Source organism: Anabrus simplex, chromosome 5 (genome assembly GCF_040414725.1).
Source record: "Anabrus simplex isolate iqAnaSimp1 chromosome 5, ASM4041472v1, whole genome shotgun sequence".
Lineage (NCBI taxonomy): Eukaryota > Metazoa > Arthropoda > Insecta > Orthoptera > Tettigoniidae > Anabrus > Anabrus simplex.
Window position 1 is genome coordinate 353,529,032 of NC_090269.1, and position 14,257 is coordinate 353,543,288.

The window sequence follows — 14,257 nt, forward strand, 5'->3', positions numbered from 1 at the left end:
CTCAGATGCTGCTGGTGAGTCTGTGTGTTCTTAGGTGACTGTGGAGGCCAATCCTGGAGCCAAAAATTCTTCCACAGTGGTGGCAAACATTGCCAGCGTTTATATCCAGTTGTTGAGGGTTATTCATCCTGAGGAACGCCCGCTCCTTCCGAGCAATTCGCTTCTCAGTTTCAAATCTTCGGTGTTGTTCGAAGTTCGTAGGTGCTACATGGATAAGACGACGCCATACCAGGCGGTTAGCTGCTTTTGTTTCGCAGTTAGTGGTATTAACGTGGCAATTCTTCAGGTCTGACTTTAGTATTGTGCCGTATCAGAGCCATGAATTAGTAATCCAGGCACATGCATTCAAAATTTTAATAAACATGTTCTGTATTTAGCGCGCGCGGATCCGAGAGGGGAAACGTGTGAGCATAGAAAGCCAGGGGAAGTTCCATCCAAGGAGCGAGTGCGATAGAGATAACTGTGTGACGGGAACAGAAGAGGCCAGACCTCGATCGCGTACCACGTGATAATACCGTGGGGGCGAAAATCGCGTATAGCCAACATTCCGCACAGAAATTTTATGTGGGAAGCCAGACTAACGGGACGAAAAGGCGAGGAGAGATTAAATTATCATCTCAAATTATACTATGATTAAGAGAACAAATGACACCACATGCATCTTTGGAATTATGTAGAGAGATTGTCCGGAAGCGGTATGCTAAATATCCCGTGGAATTTAAATTACGCAGTAGTGACTCTATCACGTAAAGGATGCGTCCCCACGCGATACACTGAACACGTGGCCTGTCGCGGGGAGTTCCTAAATTGCTTAAGAGGCAGGGATGATGCTATGGATACTACAAGAAAGTTCACGACTGGATTAGCTTCCGCATACAATCAAGATTCATGGAATACGTTTAGCTACCTCTCGAGCGCACTGCTTCACTGATATTCTCGATATCAATGGAATAGATTGATATACTCTCCGGGAGGAGACTAGGGTCAGCCATTTTGTGTTAGTCTTAGTAAATAGACCAACCGCAGGCGCTCCCCAGGCCAGAAAGGGTTCATCATGTCGCCCAACGTGTTCGGCAATTTGACAGGCTTTTTCGGCATTTTCATAGGATTTTATAGGCATTTTTTCACTTTCTATCTTTTTTAACATTGCAATATGGGCGCAAAGTAATGGCAATGTCATACTGGAATTTTAGAACTGGCTAAATATTAAAGGAGCGCTACTTTAGCTGATATTATGGACGCTAATAATTGGACCAGTATTTTAGAACGAGTCACGTATTTAATTTTAATATATATACTGAAGACAAATGAAATACAGTTGCGGGTCCAGGTAATTGGATAATAGCCGTGACGGTCACTCAAGTTAGAAGACTTACCCAATTAATTTAGGATATAGATATATCCTGGGAAACAGCCAAATGATTTTCCCAATATTGAGGTGAAGGATGTACATTTAGACCCCACAGGCAGATGAACTCTTGGTTATTAGTCGCGAGTTCTGGTTGCAAATAATCTCAATAACAATACTAGAAAATTTAACGGCATTTTGGATGTTTCGTGAGAGAGAATAGTAGACCTCATACCGTATATCTTGTCGAAATGGCAGTGAACTAGGTTCATGCAGATAGTTTGAGATTATATTAACTTTTGTTCTTGATGTATCAACCTTTACGCTGGAAGGATGACTTAACTTACTGGCATTAAGCAATTGTGCTGGCATAAAAATTCAACCCCAATGATCCGTGTATACAGCCGGCATTTTTGTAATTTAAGTATGGGGCTATGTATGTTTAGTCCTTAGCCCGAAGGCTGGTGGGATCCTCAACAGGTCCGCCATCAGCTGTGATAGATGGCCTAGGGATCACTGAAGATGCGTACTAGGGAAATGAGGAGTGAGGTAGTTTCCCGTTGCATTCCTCGGTGGGGCAATAATAATAATAATAATAATAATAATAATAATAATAATAATAATAATAATAATAATAATAATAATAATAATAATAATATTAAAATTTCGCATCACGGGTTAAAATTACGTATGTCCTTAGTGAAATAGATTAGAATAATAGCCAGCTTCAATAGCAAAGCCGTTTTCAGCCTGAAAGTTTTATTTTGATATAAAAATATAGAAAATTTCTGAAGCTGGATTTAAAATTCCGATAAATTTACGAATGTTTGTATATTTAACGAGATGATTGTAGTGCTGAGTTCGAGTTAAAGGGGGGTCCAGTTATCTCAGTGCATATCGTAATGGATCTCGTAGCCATAAGGGCGTTGATGGAGGAGATGAGGGACAGTATGAAGGACGATTTAAAGATACTGGATGAGAAGATGGAGCAGAATAGTGCGAAGAATAGGGAGGTTTTGAATACAGTAATGAGTAAGGACCGCGAGGATAGAAATAAACAGTTGGAGGAATTGAATGCGGTGACTAATAAGGACCGCGAGGATAGAAATAAACAGTGGAGGAATTGATTGCGGCGACTAATAAGGACCGCGAGGATAGAAATAAACAGTTGGAGGAATTGAATGCGGTGACTAATAAAGATCGCGAGGATAGAAATAAACAGTTGGAGGAAGTGCATGCGGTGATTATCAAGGATCGCGTGGATAGAAATAAACAGTTGGAGGAATTGAATGCGGTAACTAATAAGGACCGTGAGTATAGAAATAAACAGTTGGAGGAAGTGCATGCGGTGATTATCAAGGATCGCGTGGATAGAAATAAACAGTTGGAGGAAGTGAATGCGATGATTAACAAGGATCGCGTGGATAGAAATAAACAGTTGGAGGAAGTGAATGCGATGATTAACAAGGATCGCGTGGATAGAAATAAACAGTTGGAGGAATTGAATGCGGTGACTAATAAGGACCGCGAGGATAGAAATAAACAGTTGGAGGAAGTGCATGCGGTGATTATCAAGGATCGCGTGGATAGAAATAAACTGTTCTAGGAATTGAACGCGAGAATGGATAGGAATCGCGAGGAGAATCAGAAAATTTTGCAGGAGCAATGTGCTGACCTATCAGATCAGATAAAAAGGGTGCAGGATGGCTGTAATAAGAATGCCCAGGAATTGGATAAGAAGCTCACAGATACAGTGGCGACTTCCAGAAGATAATCCGGATGGAGGCGATTTGGATCCAGAAGAAGAAGGCGAAGAAGGGGACGATGAAGATGAGGATCTCGAACTTGTAAACCCAGGAGAAGAAGCAGATGAGAACGGAGAAGCTGCCAACGTCACGTGTCCATCAATCACGCAGATCCAGGAAGCAGGTAAAAAGACCAATCTAGAAGGTCCTTGTCCTGAATGTCAACAGCAATTGCGTGTAAAGGAGGCCTTCGAATTGGTGATTGCGACCATCGAGAAAGAAAACGTATTACGTAACGCCGATAATAAGAGGATAAGGAATCAGGAGCACGCAATCTAGAATATAAAACTTTCCGAGATACACAAAATGTTGAAGAAATTATAAGGGATAAGTGTGCGAGGATTTCTCTGCGACAAATCCTCTTAACGAAGAGGGGGGGGGGCGATGTGCCGTATCAGAGCCATGAATTAGTAATCCAGGCACATACATTCAAAATTGTATTAAACATGTTCTGTATTTGGCGCGCGCGGATCCGAGAGGGGAAACGCGTGAGCATAGAAAGCCAGGGGAAGTTCCATCCAAGGAGCGAGTGCGATAGAGATAACTGTGTGACGGGAACAGAAGAGGCCAGACCTCGATCGCGTACCACGTGATAATACCGTGGGGGCGAAAATCGCGGATAGCCAACATTCCGCACAGAAATTTTATGTGGGAAGCCAGACTAACGGGACGAAAAGGCGAGGAGAGATTAAATTATCATCTCAAATTATACTATGATTAGGAGAACAAATGACACCACATACATCTTTGGAATTATGTAGAGAGATTGTCCGGAAGGGGTATGCTAAATATCCCGTGGAATTTAAATTACGCAATAGTGACTCTATCACATAAAGGACGCGTCCCCACGCGATACACTGAACACGTGGCCTGTCACGGGGAGTTCCTAAATTGCTTAAGAGGCAGGGATGACGCTATGGATATTACAAGAAAGTTTACGACTGGATTAGCTTCCGCATACAATCAAGATTCATGGAATACGTTTAGCTACCTCTCGAGCGCACTGCTTCACTGATATTCGCGATATCAATGGAATAGATTGATATACTCTCCGGGAGGAGTCTAGGGTTAGCCATTTTGTGTCAGTCTTAATAAATAGAACAACCGCAGGCGCACCTCAGACCAGAAAGGGTTCAGTATGTCCCTGAACTTTTTTTTTGTTGTCCACCCTGATGTCGACGACCACCCTCCTGTTAAGCATACATAATTTGCTTTGGGAAGCAAAAATCGGGCACACGAACGACATGACTTGTCCAACTCATTTATTGCGCCATCAGATAGTAATCGCGCTTCTACTCGCTGCTGCGGGAGTACCCACTACTTACTGTGGCGCTGTACGAATCGCTTAGCTGCGTCGAATGACAATTTATGCGTATTTCAACTAAATATTTTTTAACATTTAAAAGAATTGAAGGGCAGTTACCCTTAACACCTGTCTAATCACCGCCACTGTAGCGGTGTTAGACATGGCTAGTGGGTACATATTGATTACGTCTTGGAAGAATGGATGTAAATGCACATCTCTCATTGCAGTATAGCCACTCATGCCGTATCCGCACACATGTGGGCTGTTACATGAAGGACTGGTGAGGAAATAACATTGACAGCTTAAGGCGTCTATGAAGTATCGGTTTCGGAGCCTCATGAGACTTGTCTGGTCGTGACATCCCAGGGAAGGGTGGTAGGAGTTCCTTAGCAGGGGTGATGTCGCGGCCAGACAGATGTAGGATAGAGTTAGTATATATTTAATGTAGTAAAGTAGTTAGTTTAGTTCTAAGTAGAGGTGGTGTGTTGCATGTGGAGCTGGCGACCCGCCCATGTGCAAGATGCTACATAGTAGATTTAGAGGTAGTTAAGTAGTAAACAGTTAGTGCTTAGCTATAAATAGCCTGTGGTAAAACCAGGAAAGGGCAAAGAGTAATTCCCAGTTTTACGGGAACGAAAGATAAAGGATCAGCAGTCAACAACATTTATTATAATCTTTAGAAAAAAAACAATAAATAATTTGAATAATTTGATCAATGATTAAATTCGAAATTCAAATAACGTACACCTAGCCTTGAGCCGAACTGACCACCGGCTGTGCACATAATAGTGAATATAAATTGAAACTGACAAAATTCAGAATATCTGAAATTTACATTAATATGGAAGGCTGGCACAAGCCAAACCAGTATTGACATTTAACAGAGTAATAAATGAATATTCAAAAACATCAAATGACGAAGCTAAATAGAAAAAAAAGGGTTGCTTTAACAATAGATTGAAAAGGACTGGAAATTTAACAACGAACTTGAGGCAGACTTGCAGCATTAAATTCTCCACCGGGGAGGTAAAATTAAAAATAATGAAAACATTAAGCTTTCAGATTAATAGTCCAACACTGCAGTGTAAAAGACAAATCCTTTTAGGCAAACCAGTTCAGTAGAAAATATCATCTTCAAGATCAGGCATGCTGACAAAAGTAGATTTAATTGTTCATAAAAGTAAAGCAGAATGCTAACTCCAGGCTGGCATTAATGAAATTTAATAAAATAGAACTGCTGAACAGGCCAGCTGGTGCGGAGTAGAAGGTACTCGGCTTGACATACTTTCGTTTATACAAGAGGGCAAGCCCATGTCAACGGCCCCAAGCAGGGCGAAGTGAATACATGTCGTGAGAAATGCCGCTTCTAAACACGCGGCGAGGCTAACAGGCTGGATGCGTAGTCCGCATGGACATTGCTGAGAATTGGCAATTCTAGGGAGCTGCCCGAAGCAAAGTGAGGAGCCGAGTCCTCGCGCCGAGTCCTCAAGTCGAGTCCTGGAGCGGAGTCCAGGTGCGGAGTCCAGTGCGGAGTCCAGGCGATTATGCTGAGTGGCAGTCCTTAAGAAGCACTGCAGAAGATTCCAGATTCAACAAAAAGTAGTGCTGCAAGACTAACAGTAGTAATTACTAAAAAGTACGTAAGAAACCTTATCATAAAATACAAAATAATGAAAAAAGAGAAGTCCAGAAAGAATATTAATAATTTCCACACAATTAATAATACACTGACAGAGCAAATGCAACACCAAGAAGGAGTGGTCAGAACTTTATGCCAATTGCAGGGTAGATTGACGTCACTGAGGTATGCTCATGGTGTGAAATGCACCGCTGTGCTGCGCACGTAGCGAACGATAAATGGGACACGGCGTTGGCGAATGGCCCACTTCGTACCGTGATTTCTCAGCCGACAGTCATTGTAGAACGTGTTATCGTATGCCACAGGACACGTGTATAGCTAAGAATGCCAGGCCGCCGTCAACGGAGGCATTTCCAGCAGACAGACGACTTTACGAGGGGTATGGTGATCGGGCTGAGAAGGGCAGGTTGGTCGCTTCGTCAAATCGCAGCCGATACCCATAGGGATGTGTCCACGGTGCAGCGCCTGTGGCGAAGATGGTTGGCGCAGGGACATGTGGCACGTGCGAGGGGTCCAGGCGCAGCCCGAGTGACGTCAGCACGCGAGGATCGGCGCATCCGCCGCCAAACGGTGGCAGCCCCGCACGCCACGTCAACCGCCATTCTTCAGCATGTGCAAGACACCCTGGCTGTTCCAATATCGACCAGAACAATTTCCCGTCGATTGGTTGAAGGAGGCCTGCACTGCCGGCGTCCGCTCAGAAGACTACCATTGACTCCACAGCATAGACGTGCACGCCTGGCATGGTGCCGGGCTAGAGCGACTTGGATGAGGGAATGGCGGAACGTCGTGTTCTCCGATGAGTCACGCTTCTGTTCTGTCAGTGGTAGTCACCGCAGACGAGTGTGGCGTCGGCGTGGAGAAAGGTCAAATCCGGCAGTAACTGTGGAGCGCCCTACCGCTAGACAACGCGGCATCATGGTTTGGGGCACTATTGCGTATGATTCCACGTCACCTCTAGTGCGTATTCAAGGCACGTTAAATGCCCACCGCTACGTGCAGCATGTGCTGCGGCCGATGGCACTCCCGTACCTTCAGGGGCTGCCCAATGCTCTGTTTCAGCAGGATAATGCCCGCCCACACACTGCTCGCATCTCCCAACAGGCTCTACGAGGTGTACAGATGCTTCCGTGGCCAGCGTACTCTCCGGATCTCTCACCAATCGAACACGTGTGGGATCTCATTGGACGCCGTTTGCAAACTCTGCCCCAGCCTCGTACGGACGACCAACTGTGGCAAATGGTTGACAGAGAATGGAGAACCATCCCTCAGGACACCATCCGCACTCTTATTGACTCTGTACCTCGACGTGTTTCTGCGTGCATCGCCGCTCGCGGTTGTCCTACATCCTACTGAGTCGATGTCGTGCGCATTGTGTAACCTGCATATCGGTTTGAAATAAACATCAATTATTCGTCCGTGCCGTCTCTGTTTTTTCCCCAACTTTCATCCCTTTCGAACCACTCCTTCTTGGTGTTGCATTTGCTCTGTCAGTCAGTGTATAATAAAGGCAAGGGAAAAAACAGAAATAACCAATGAAAAAATAGAAAGACGCGGAAGAATACAGTCTCGGTACCAGTAGGAGACAAGTTACCGGTGACGCAAGCAGTCATGTGAAGGTAATGTGACCAATCAACAGGCGACGTAAAAATGACGTAAGTTAGCGAAGCGAGAAGAAGAAAATAAGCAAACAGTGTTCGTATGACCTGTGACATGATTGCACGCCAAGGGGAACTTGTTATAAATCAACGAAAAATAACTAGACGTAACATAATTAAAGGTAAGCGCAACATCAAACTTAAATTCAAACAAATAGAAAAGTACCGAAAATAGTGAGAAGTGCCAATAAATCATACGTTCATGGGCGCATGAACCAGCCAGTGTTTATTTTGAATTGCATATTGGAACATTGTAACTTGGCGAAGGCCTGTTATGTTCAGTTCAATAAATACATACATACAATACACTCATGCCGCAATGGCAGGAAACAGCAGTCGCTCAAATGATTTTTCTCATAATTGTCCTCAACAGTGTATTTTCACTATAAATGAGCGATAAAGAATTTCTTAAATTCTTCCTTTTGTTGAAATGAACTGAAGTCAGAAGAACACAAACTGTATAACTAGCCAAACTCAACCGTTGAATACTACTGAACATTCGTGATGAAATTATGAAATTAAAGACCTCTCCGGAATAAGGATGTAACCAATAAGTCAATACATTTTCAGGAGTTAGGAAAAGTAAGTTTGGGGTTTATTTCATGGTATACACTACTTGAACCCATTGCATATGCAAGTGTACAAATGGGTCCATATATTCAAACAATATTTATTGTTATTTATAACTTAAGGTTGAAAAATAATGTATGCATTGGAATTGTTAAAATGGAAAATAATCTGCGAGTATGTCTTACGTTTGTATATAAAACAAAAGAGAAATACTGAACATGCATTTGGAACGCAAATGATAGCATATAATTTTTGTGTAATGATAACAACAACCATAAACATGTCATCATAATATTTCAAAATATAGATGTGATTTTGTCTGTGGTCTTTATTAAAATATATATTACACTTGGTAATGAACCAACACAAGGAGTGTCCACCATGTTGACTGATGTTCCATCCTTACACCACGGAGGAAAAGGTTCTGCTGGCTGTAAACCTACTAGAAGTTCAAATGTAAGACATAAGATGACACCACAGCATAGAGGCGTGATTATACACCGTATTTCCACTGAAATCTCACTTTTCGTAATATTGTTGGTTACATCCCTGTTCCGCGGAGGTTTTCAATTACAATTCGTAATCGCCTTATGAGTCTTCGTAATCAAATAATAGTTTTTTATGCATTATTTTGTTCACAGAGCTAAAGGAGTTTATGAGTCATTTACACAATATTTTCTACGTGTCACTGGAATTCCATCATGAGTTCCACTTCAGTACAAATCAGTCAAAATCCTTTGAACAGATCTCTGCTGGCATTGTGACCGAAATAAAACAACGGACCAACGTTTACTTGGGGATGTTCGACTGGATCAGCTTAAGCTCAAGTTTCTTCTTCCTCGTTATGTTTTTGAAGTAAGTACCGTCATTATTACGTTGAAGCTGAAGTTGTAACCAGATATCGAGTTTCATAAAATTGCTTAATATTGTTTAATACACCGCACTAACATTATATCTGATGTATCCATTTCTGAAAAATTAAGCAAATGGAGGTAAGATTGAAGTTGCATTTTTGCAAATCTTTGCATACATACTTATTGTGTGTGTATGTGTGTTTGCACGCCTAAATACATTAATTCCAATTTTGTCTGTATAATTCACATTTTTATGTCGGATTACGTATACAAAAATCGAGAGTATGTTCAGTCCAATTTTTGTCTGCCTCTGTTTGTTTGTTTGCTGGTAATTTCATCACAGCAAACCGACTTTACAGAATTTTTCGAAACTTGATATTTAAGTTAAGGGATAGCCGATTTGTGCACTAGGTTATACCGGGTGTGCAACATAAAACTGGCCCGAAAAAAAATATATGTATATATATTTGTTATTTGCTTTACGTCGCACCGACACAGATAGGTCTTATGGCGACGATGGGACGGGGAAGGGCTAGGAGTGGGAAGGAAGCGGCCGTGGCCTTAATTAAGGTACAGCCGCAGCATTTGCCTGGTGTGAAAATGGGAAACCACGAAAAACTATCTTCAGGGCTGCCGACATTGGGGTTCGAAGCCACGATCTCCCGAATACTGGATACTGTGCGCAATTAAGCTACTGCAGCTATCGAGCTCGGTCGAAAAATATTTATAAGGCTGACGCGGAACTGACACTTGTTAATGAGCAGGAGAACTGTCCATCACAGGAAATGCTTGAAACCGTGATTTCGATGCACCAGTCGGTTGTTGTCACGTATCTGCGCATTCGTATCTCCCGAGTACGTCGCTGTGTCACTACGTGTAAGTGAATGAGAGGAGCAGACGTGTTTAGTGCCCAGTGGAATGCAACACTACATGGTGCCCAGGATAAAACAGCGCGTGTTCATTGTCGAGTATTATACGAGGCACGATTCATGGAAAACCCGTGCGTAACTATTTGCGACAGATGGGAAGTGTTTTGACACAACCTCCAGGAAGTCTGCATGCAACACTTAACGGCAAAATGGCGTGAAACGGGCCCTGTAGCGAATATAAAACGTAACAATTCGAAAAGTCCGCCTCTGTGGTGTAGTGATTAGTGTGATTAGCTGCCACCCCCAGAGTTCCGGATTCGATTCCCGGCTCTGCCACGAAATTTGGAAAGTGGTACAAGAGCTGCAACGAGACCCACTCAGCCTTGGGAGATCAACTGAGTAGAGTGAGTTTGATTCCCAACTTAGCCATCCTCGAAGTGGTTTTCCGTGGTTTCTCACTTCTCCTCCAGGCAAATGCCGGGATTGTACCTAACTTACGGCCGCTTCCTTCCCTCATAGCCTGGGCGAAGTACTGGTCCTCCTCCCCAGTTTTATCCCTGACCCAAAGTTTCATGCTCCAGGACACTGCCCTTGAGGCGGTAGAGGTGGGATCCCTCGCTGAGTCCGAGGGAAAAACCAACCCTGGAGGGTATTCGGATTAAGAAAAAAGAAAGAAAGAAAGAAAGAAAGAAAGAAAGAAAGAACAATCCGCGAAGAGTTCGGACACTAGAAAACATTGCTCGAGTGAAAGAAATTTTGGAACGAAGTCCGACGAAATCTCAATGCAGTTTATCTGTGGAAGTGGATATTACGAGATCGTCGTGTCGAAACATTGTTTATTTATTTATTTATTTATTTATTTATTTATTTATTTATTTATTTATTTATTCCTGACTTACATTTGTGGCGAAGTTGAGGCTCACGGCCCTCTCTTACACTTAACCACTATAAACAATAAAATTTAAAGATGTAAACATAAAAGTAAGACAGAAATTCTAAAAAGAAACAATACTACGGACAGATAATTTTAAGACTAAGTTAGGGCTACATATCAGTACAGTAGTGTGACAATAATAATAATAATAATAATAATAATAATAATAATAATAGTCTAATAATAATAATAATAATAATAATAATAAATGAAGAAAACCCATTCACACAACATACACACAATGACTCAGACAACTCAGTTTTATGTTCCTAGAAAAAACTTTCAGCAGGCAGATTTGAATTTATGAGACGAACTAAGGTGCCGAATGTCCATTGGGAGTGTATTCCAGAGTCTCGATGCAGTAACTAAAAAGGAATGATTGTAGGAATTCGTTCGACTTAGTGGAATTTCAAGTAGGGAACCAGAACGGGAACTAATTTCATGGAATGAGGAAAGGAAACGAAAATTAGAAGAAAGGTAAGTAGGAGTGTTCGTTGAGAGCACTTGGTACACAAGTGTCATTAGGTGAAAATTCCTTCGTTCATTTATGTGTAGCCATCCCAATGTTTTAAAATATGGTGTAACATGAGCGTCATGTCGCAGTTGGAAGGCATATCGTATGCATGAGTTTTGTGCTCGCTGAAGTCTCAAAGCTTGTTCAGCATTTAGTTTGACTAGTACCTGCATCTGTATCCTTACAATTTTACTGTTGTGTATGCGTTAAAGCGTCCAGGCGAACCTTCGCGTGTCGAGATCTGCCGGTGGTTTCTGAGTGAAGTGTAGTCAGGCCTTTTGGATCCTCAGTTCTTCATTTCCTCAAATGAGGCCATTTCCAGCATTTCTGTGATGTTCATAACCCAGGGTCAATCACGTGTCAGTCCTATTGTAAATATTTTGCGGGACAGCTTTATTTTTCCCAGCCGGTATATCGTCGATGGAAATCCACTATGTGCCCGCTTTGTATTGGAGAAATACTGACCCGGAGCACAGATCACATTAAGAACGAGAATTCTTCGAATATCGTCGCACAGTGTTGAACCCTAGATGACAGATCCTTACCAGCCAAAGTTCTAAGCAGAAATATTTTCACATAGCGGTCTCGGAGGCGCAACGTGATATATACATATTGTACCCGTCTAAATGGTGCCTCAGTTAATTTGGGAAAGATGGAAAAATTTTATTACGGAATATTGGTTTACGAGACCGCGTGTATCAGCTGTTACCGTGCCGTGCCGATGGGAGCCAGCCGAAAGTAGGTCAACAGCTGTTGAAGGCTGCCAGCACACGCAGTTACGTCACCTGACACACTGACAGACGAGAGGGGAGATTATTCTCGAAAATCCACTCAAAGCTGTGAAAGACGAATCACGGCGCATGATGGCCAACAGCCGATGGAAATAAAGGAAGGTGCTAGAAAATCTTAGGATTTTTCTAGAACAAAGTCGAGGAAGAGTCCCTTGTGAAACACCGAACAGTACAGAAGAGTACCTTAAGAAACGACGAACAGAATAATTTTGAAGAAAGTCGTACAGTCGTATTCTTACGGAGAAGATGAACAGTGCATTCTCTACGGAAAAGAAGAGTATTTGCAGACGACGTTAATACATGTATAATTCTCGTAAGGCACAACCATTGCTTTGAGTGCCCGTGCAACTTGTAGTTAGCTCCATGCAGTATTCAGCGGGTTTATTACAGCCGCACATTTTCCTGTGTGGAACTTGCTGAACCGCAGACAATTCGTGTGTTTATTGAAGCCGAGTTTTATAATAGAAACTCATGGAATGTTCCGTTGGACATTATAAAGGAAAGGCACGACCTTAAGGGAATATTCGAGAAGTAATCTGGCTTTTAAACATCGTAGTAACCAGTAATATTATTTGTCAGCTTTAAGACGTATCGTAAATAGGTGAATGTGTTTGGAAGTCGAAGCTGGTAGTAAACCTGGACCTGAAAATACATCGTTGCACCAGTTAAGTGTTGTGAATAATTTAGTGAGTTACAACTAGTGTGGATTCTATTGTTAATACAGAATTTTAGTTTCAGCTATCTCCGTGAAACCTAGCAGCCAAGATGCAACGAACACGAGGAAAGGATTGGAATTCTCCGGAACTTTGCTGGAGTAATACGACAATGCTGGACGTAGCCATGGTCATGATGGATTAGACTCCAGTGTGCACGCCAACACGATGACCTTGTACACCTGTAAACCATCATAGCTGAGGAAGAGGACACCGACGCCCATAGCAGCATCCCGACGCCACGAATTTTCATCGGAACTATAAGTACCGCTGTAAAATTTCTTCTCTTTTAGTAGATGCCTAGTAGATTGTATTCTTGCTTAGAGGAATGTAGTTTTTTTAGTAATGTTGTACTTAATGGTGATGGTAGAGTATTCATTCCTTCGTTGATTTGTGATTTCAATATTGTTCTATCTTTGCATTTTCTTGGAGTAATGGTTTTCTTTTTCGAATTCGGTGACGAGTAATCCCTGTTGCTAGTGAGTTAATGTCATAAGTGATTACGATCTTCAAAAGAAATTATAAGGGGTTAAGACCTAATAATAATGAGAATAATAATAATAATAAATAAAATGTCATAATAATCATGACAAAGGGGATGTGATTAAATAGGAGTAAATTATGATTAAATCGTAATCTTAAAAAGCTGTTAGACATGTATGATGATTGATACTAGAAGGGAAGGTAATCGACGAGTAATAGGAACAACTCATCGAGAGAACGTTCTAGGAGCCATTGTAGGAAATAAAAATAATTTTAATAATAATAATGAAGGTCGGAAATTTTTAACGAGTTGTTGAGAAAATTGAGCGATCATTGCGATAGTAAATTTGGATGAATTGACGATATGGGACTACTAGGGTGCATATCAGTCATAATAATTATAATGGATCACAGTGATTATATTGAGTGATGATGGTGATAGTGATTTATGATGGTATGAAGAGATTTAGGGACTAATAATAGTTCTTGTTCTTCGCTCAACAACTGATATGAATAATGCACGACTTAATCATTATTTGATTTTCTCGAGGCTCTTAAAAGCATATTTCTAATGATGGTGATGATTATTCATCGAGAAAAATTTTGTCATCCTATTTCATCTTATAACTACAGTCATGAAGAGTTCTCATTATGGTCAGGTAATGTTGTAAGGTTCTTCAACCGAATTCAAGAGGAAGAGAGAGTTACAATAAAATAATAATAATAACAAAAATATTATACTTCTATTGTGTGATAAATCTACTTTTAAACAG

At 41.7% G+C, this 14,257-nt stretch overlaps 1 protein-coding gene across 1 annotated transcript in view; it reads left to right on the top strand.

Moving 5' to 3' along the window:
- The window catches only part of LOC136874534 (DC-STAMP domain-containing protein 2-like), a 168,678-nt gene that overhangs the window by 64,972 nt on the left and 89,449 nt on the right, over nt 1-14,257 (top strand). Inside the window, exon 7 of the mRNA XM_068227832.1 lies at nt 8,968-9,181. Within this exon, the coding sequence (XP_068083933.1) occupies nt 8,968-9,181 (214 nt within the window). The remainder of the gene's footprint in view (nt 1-8,967; nt 9,182-14,257) is intronic.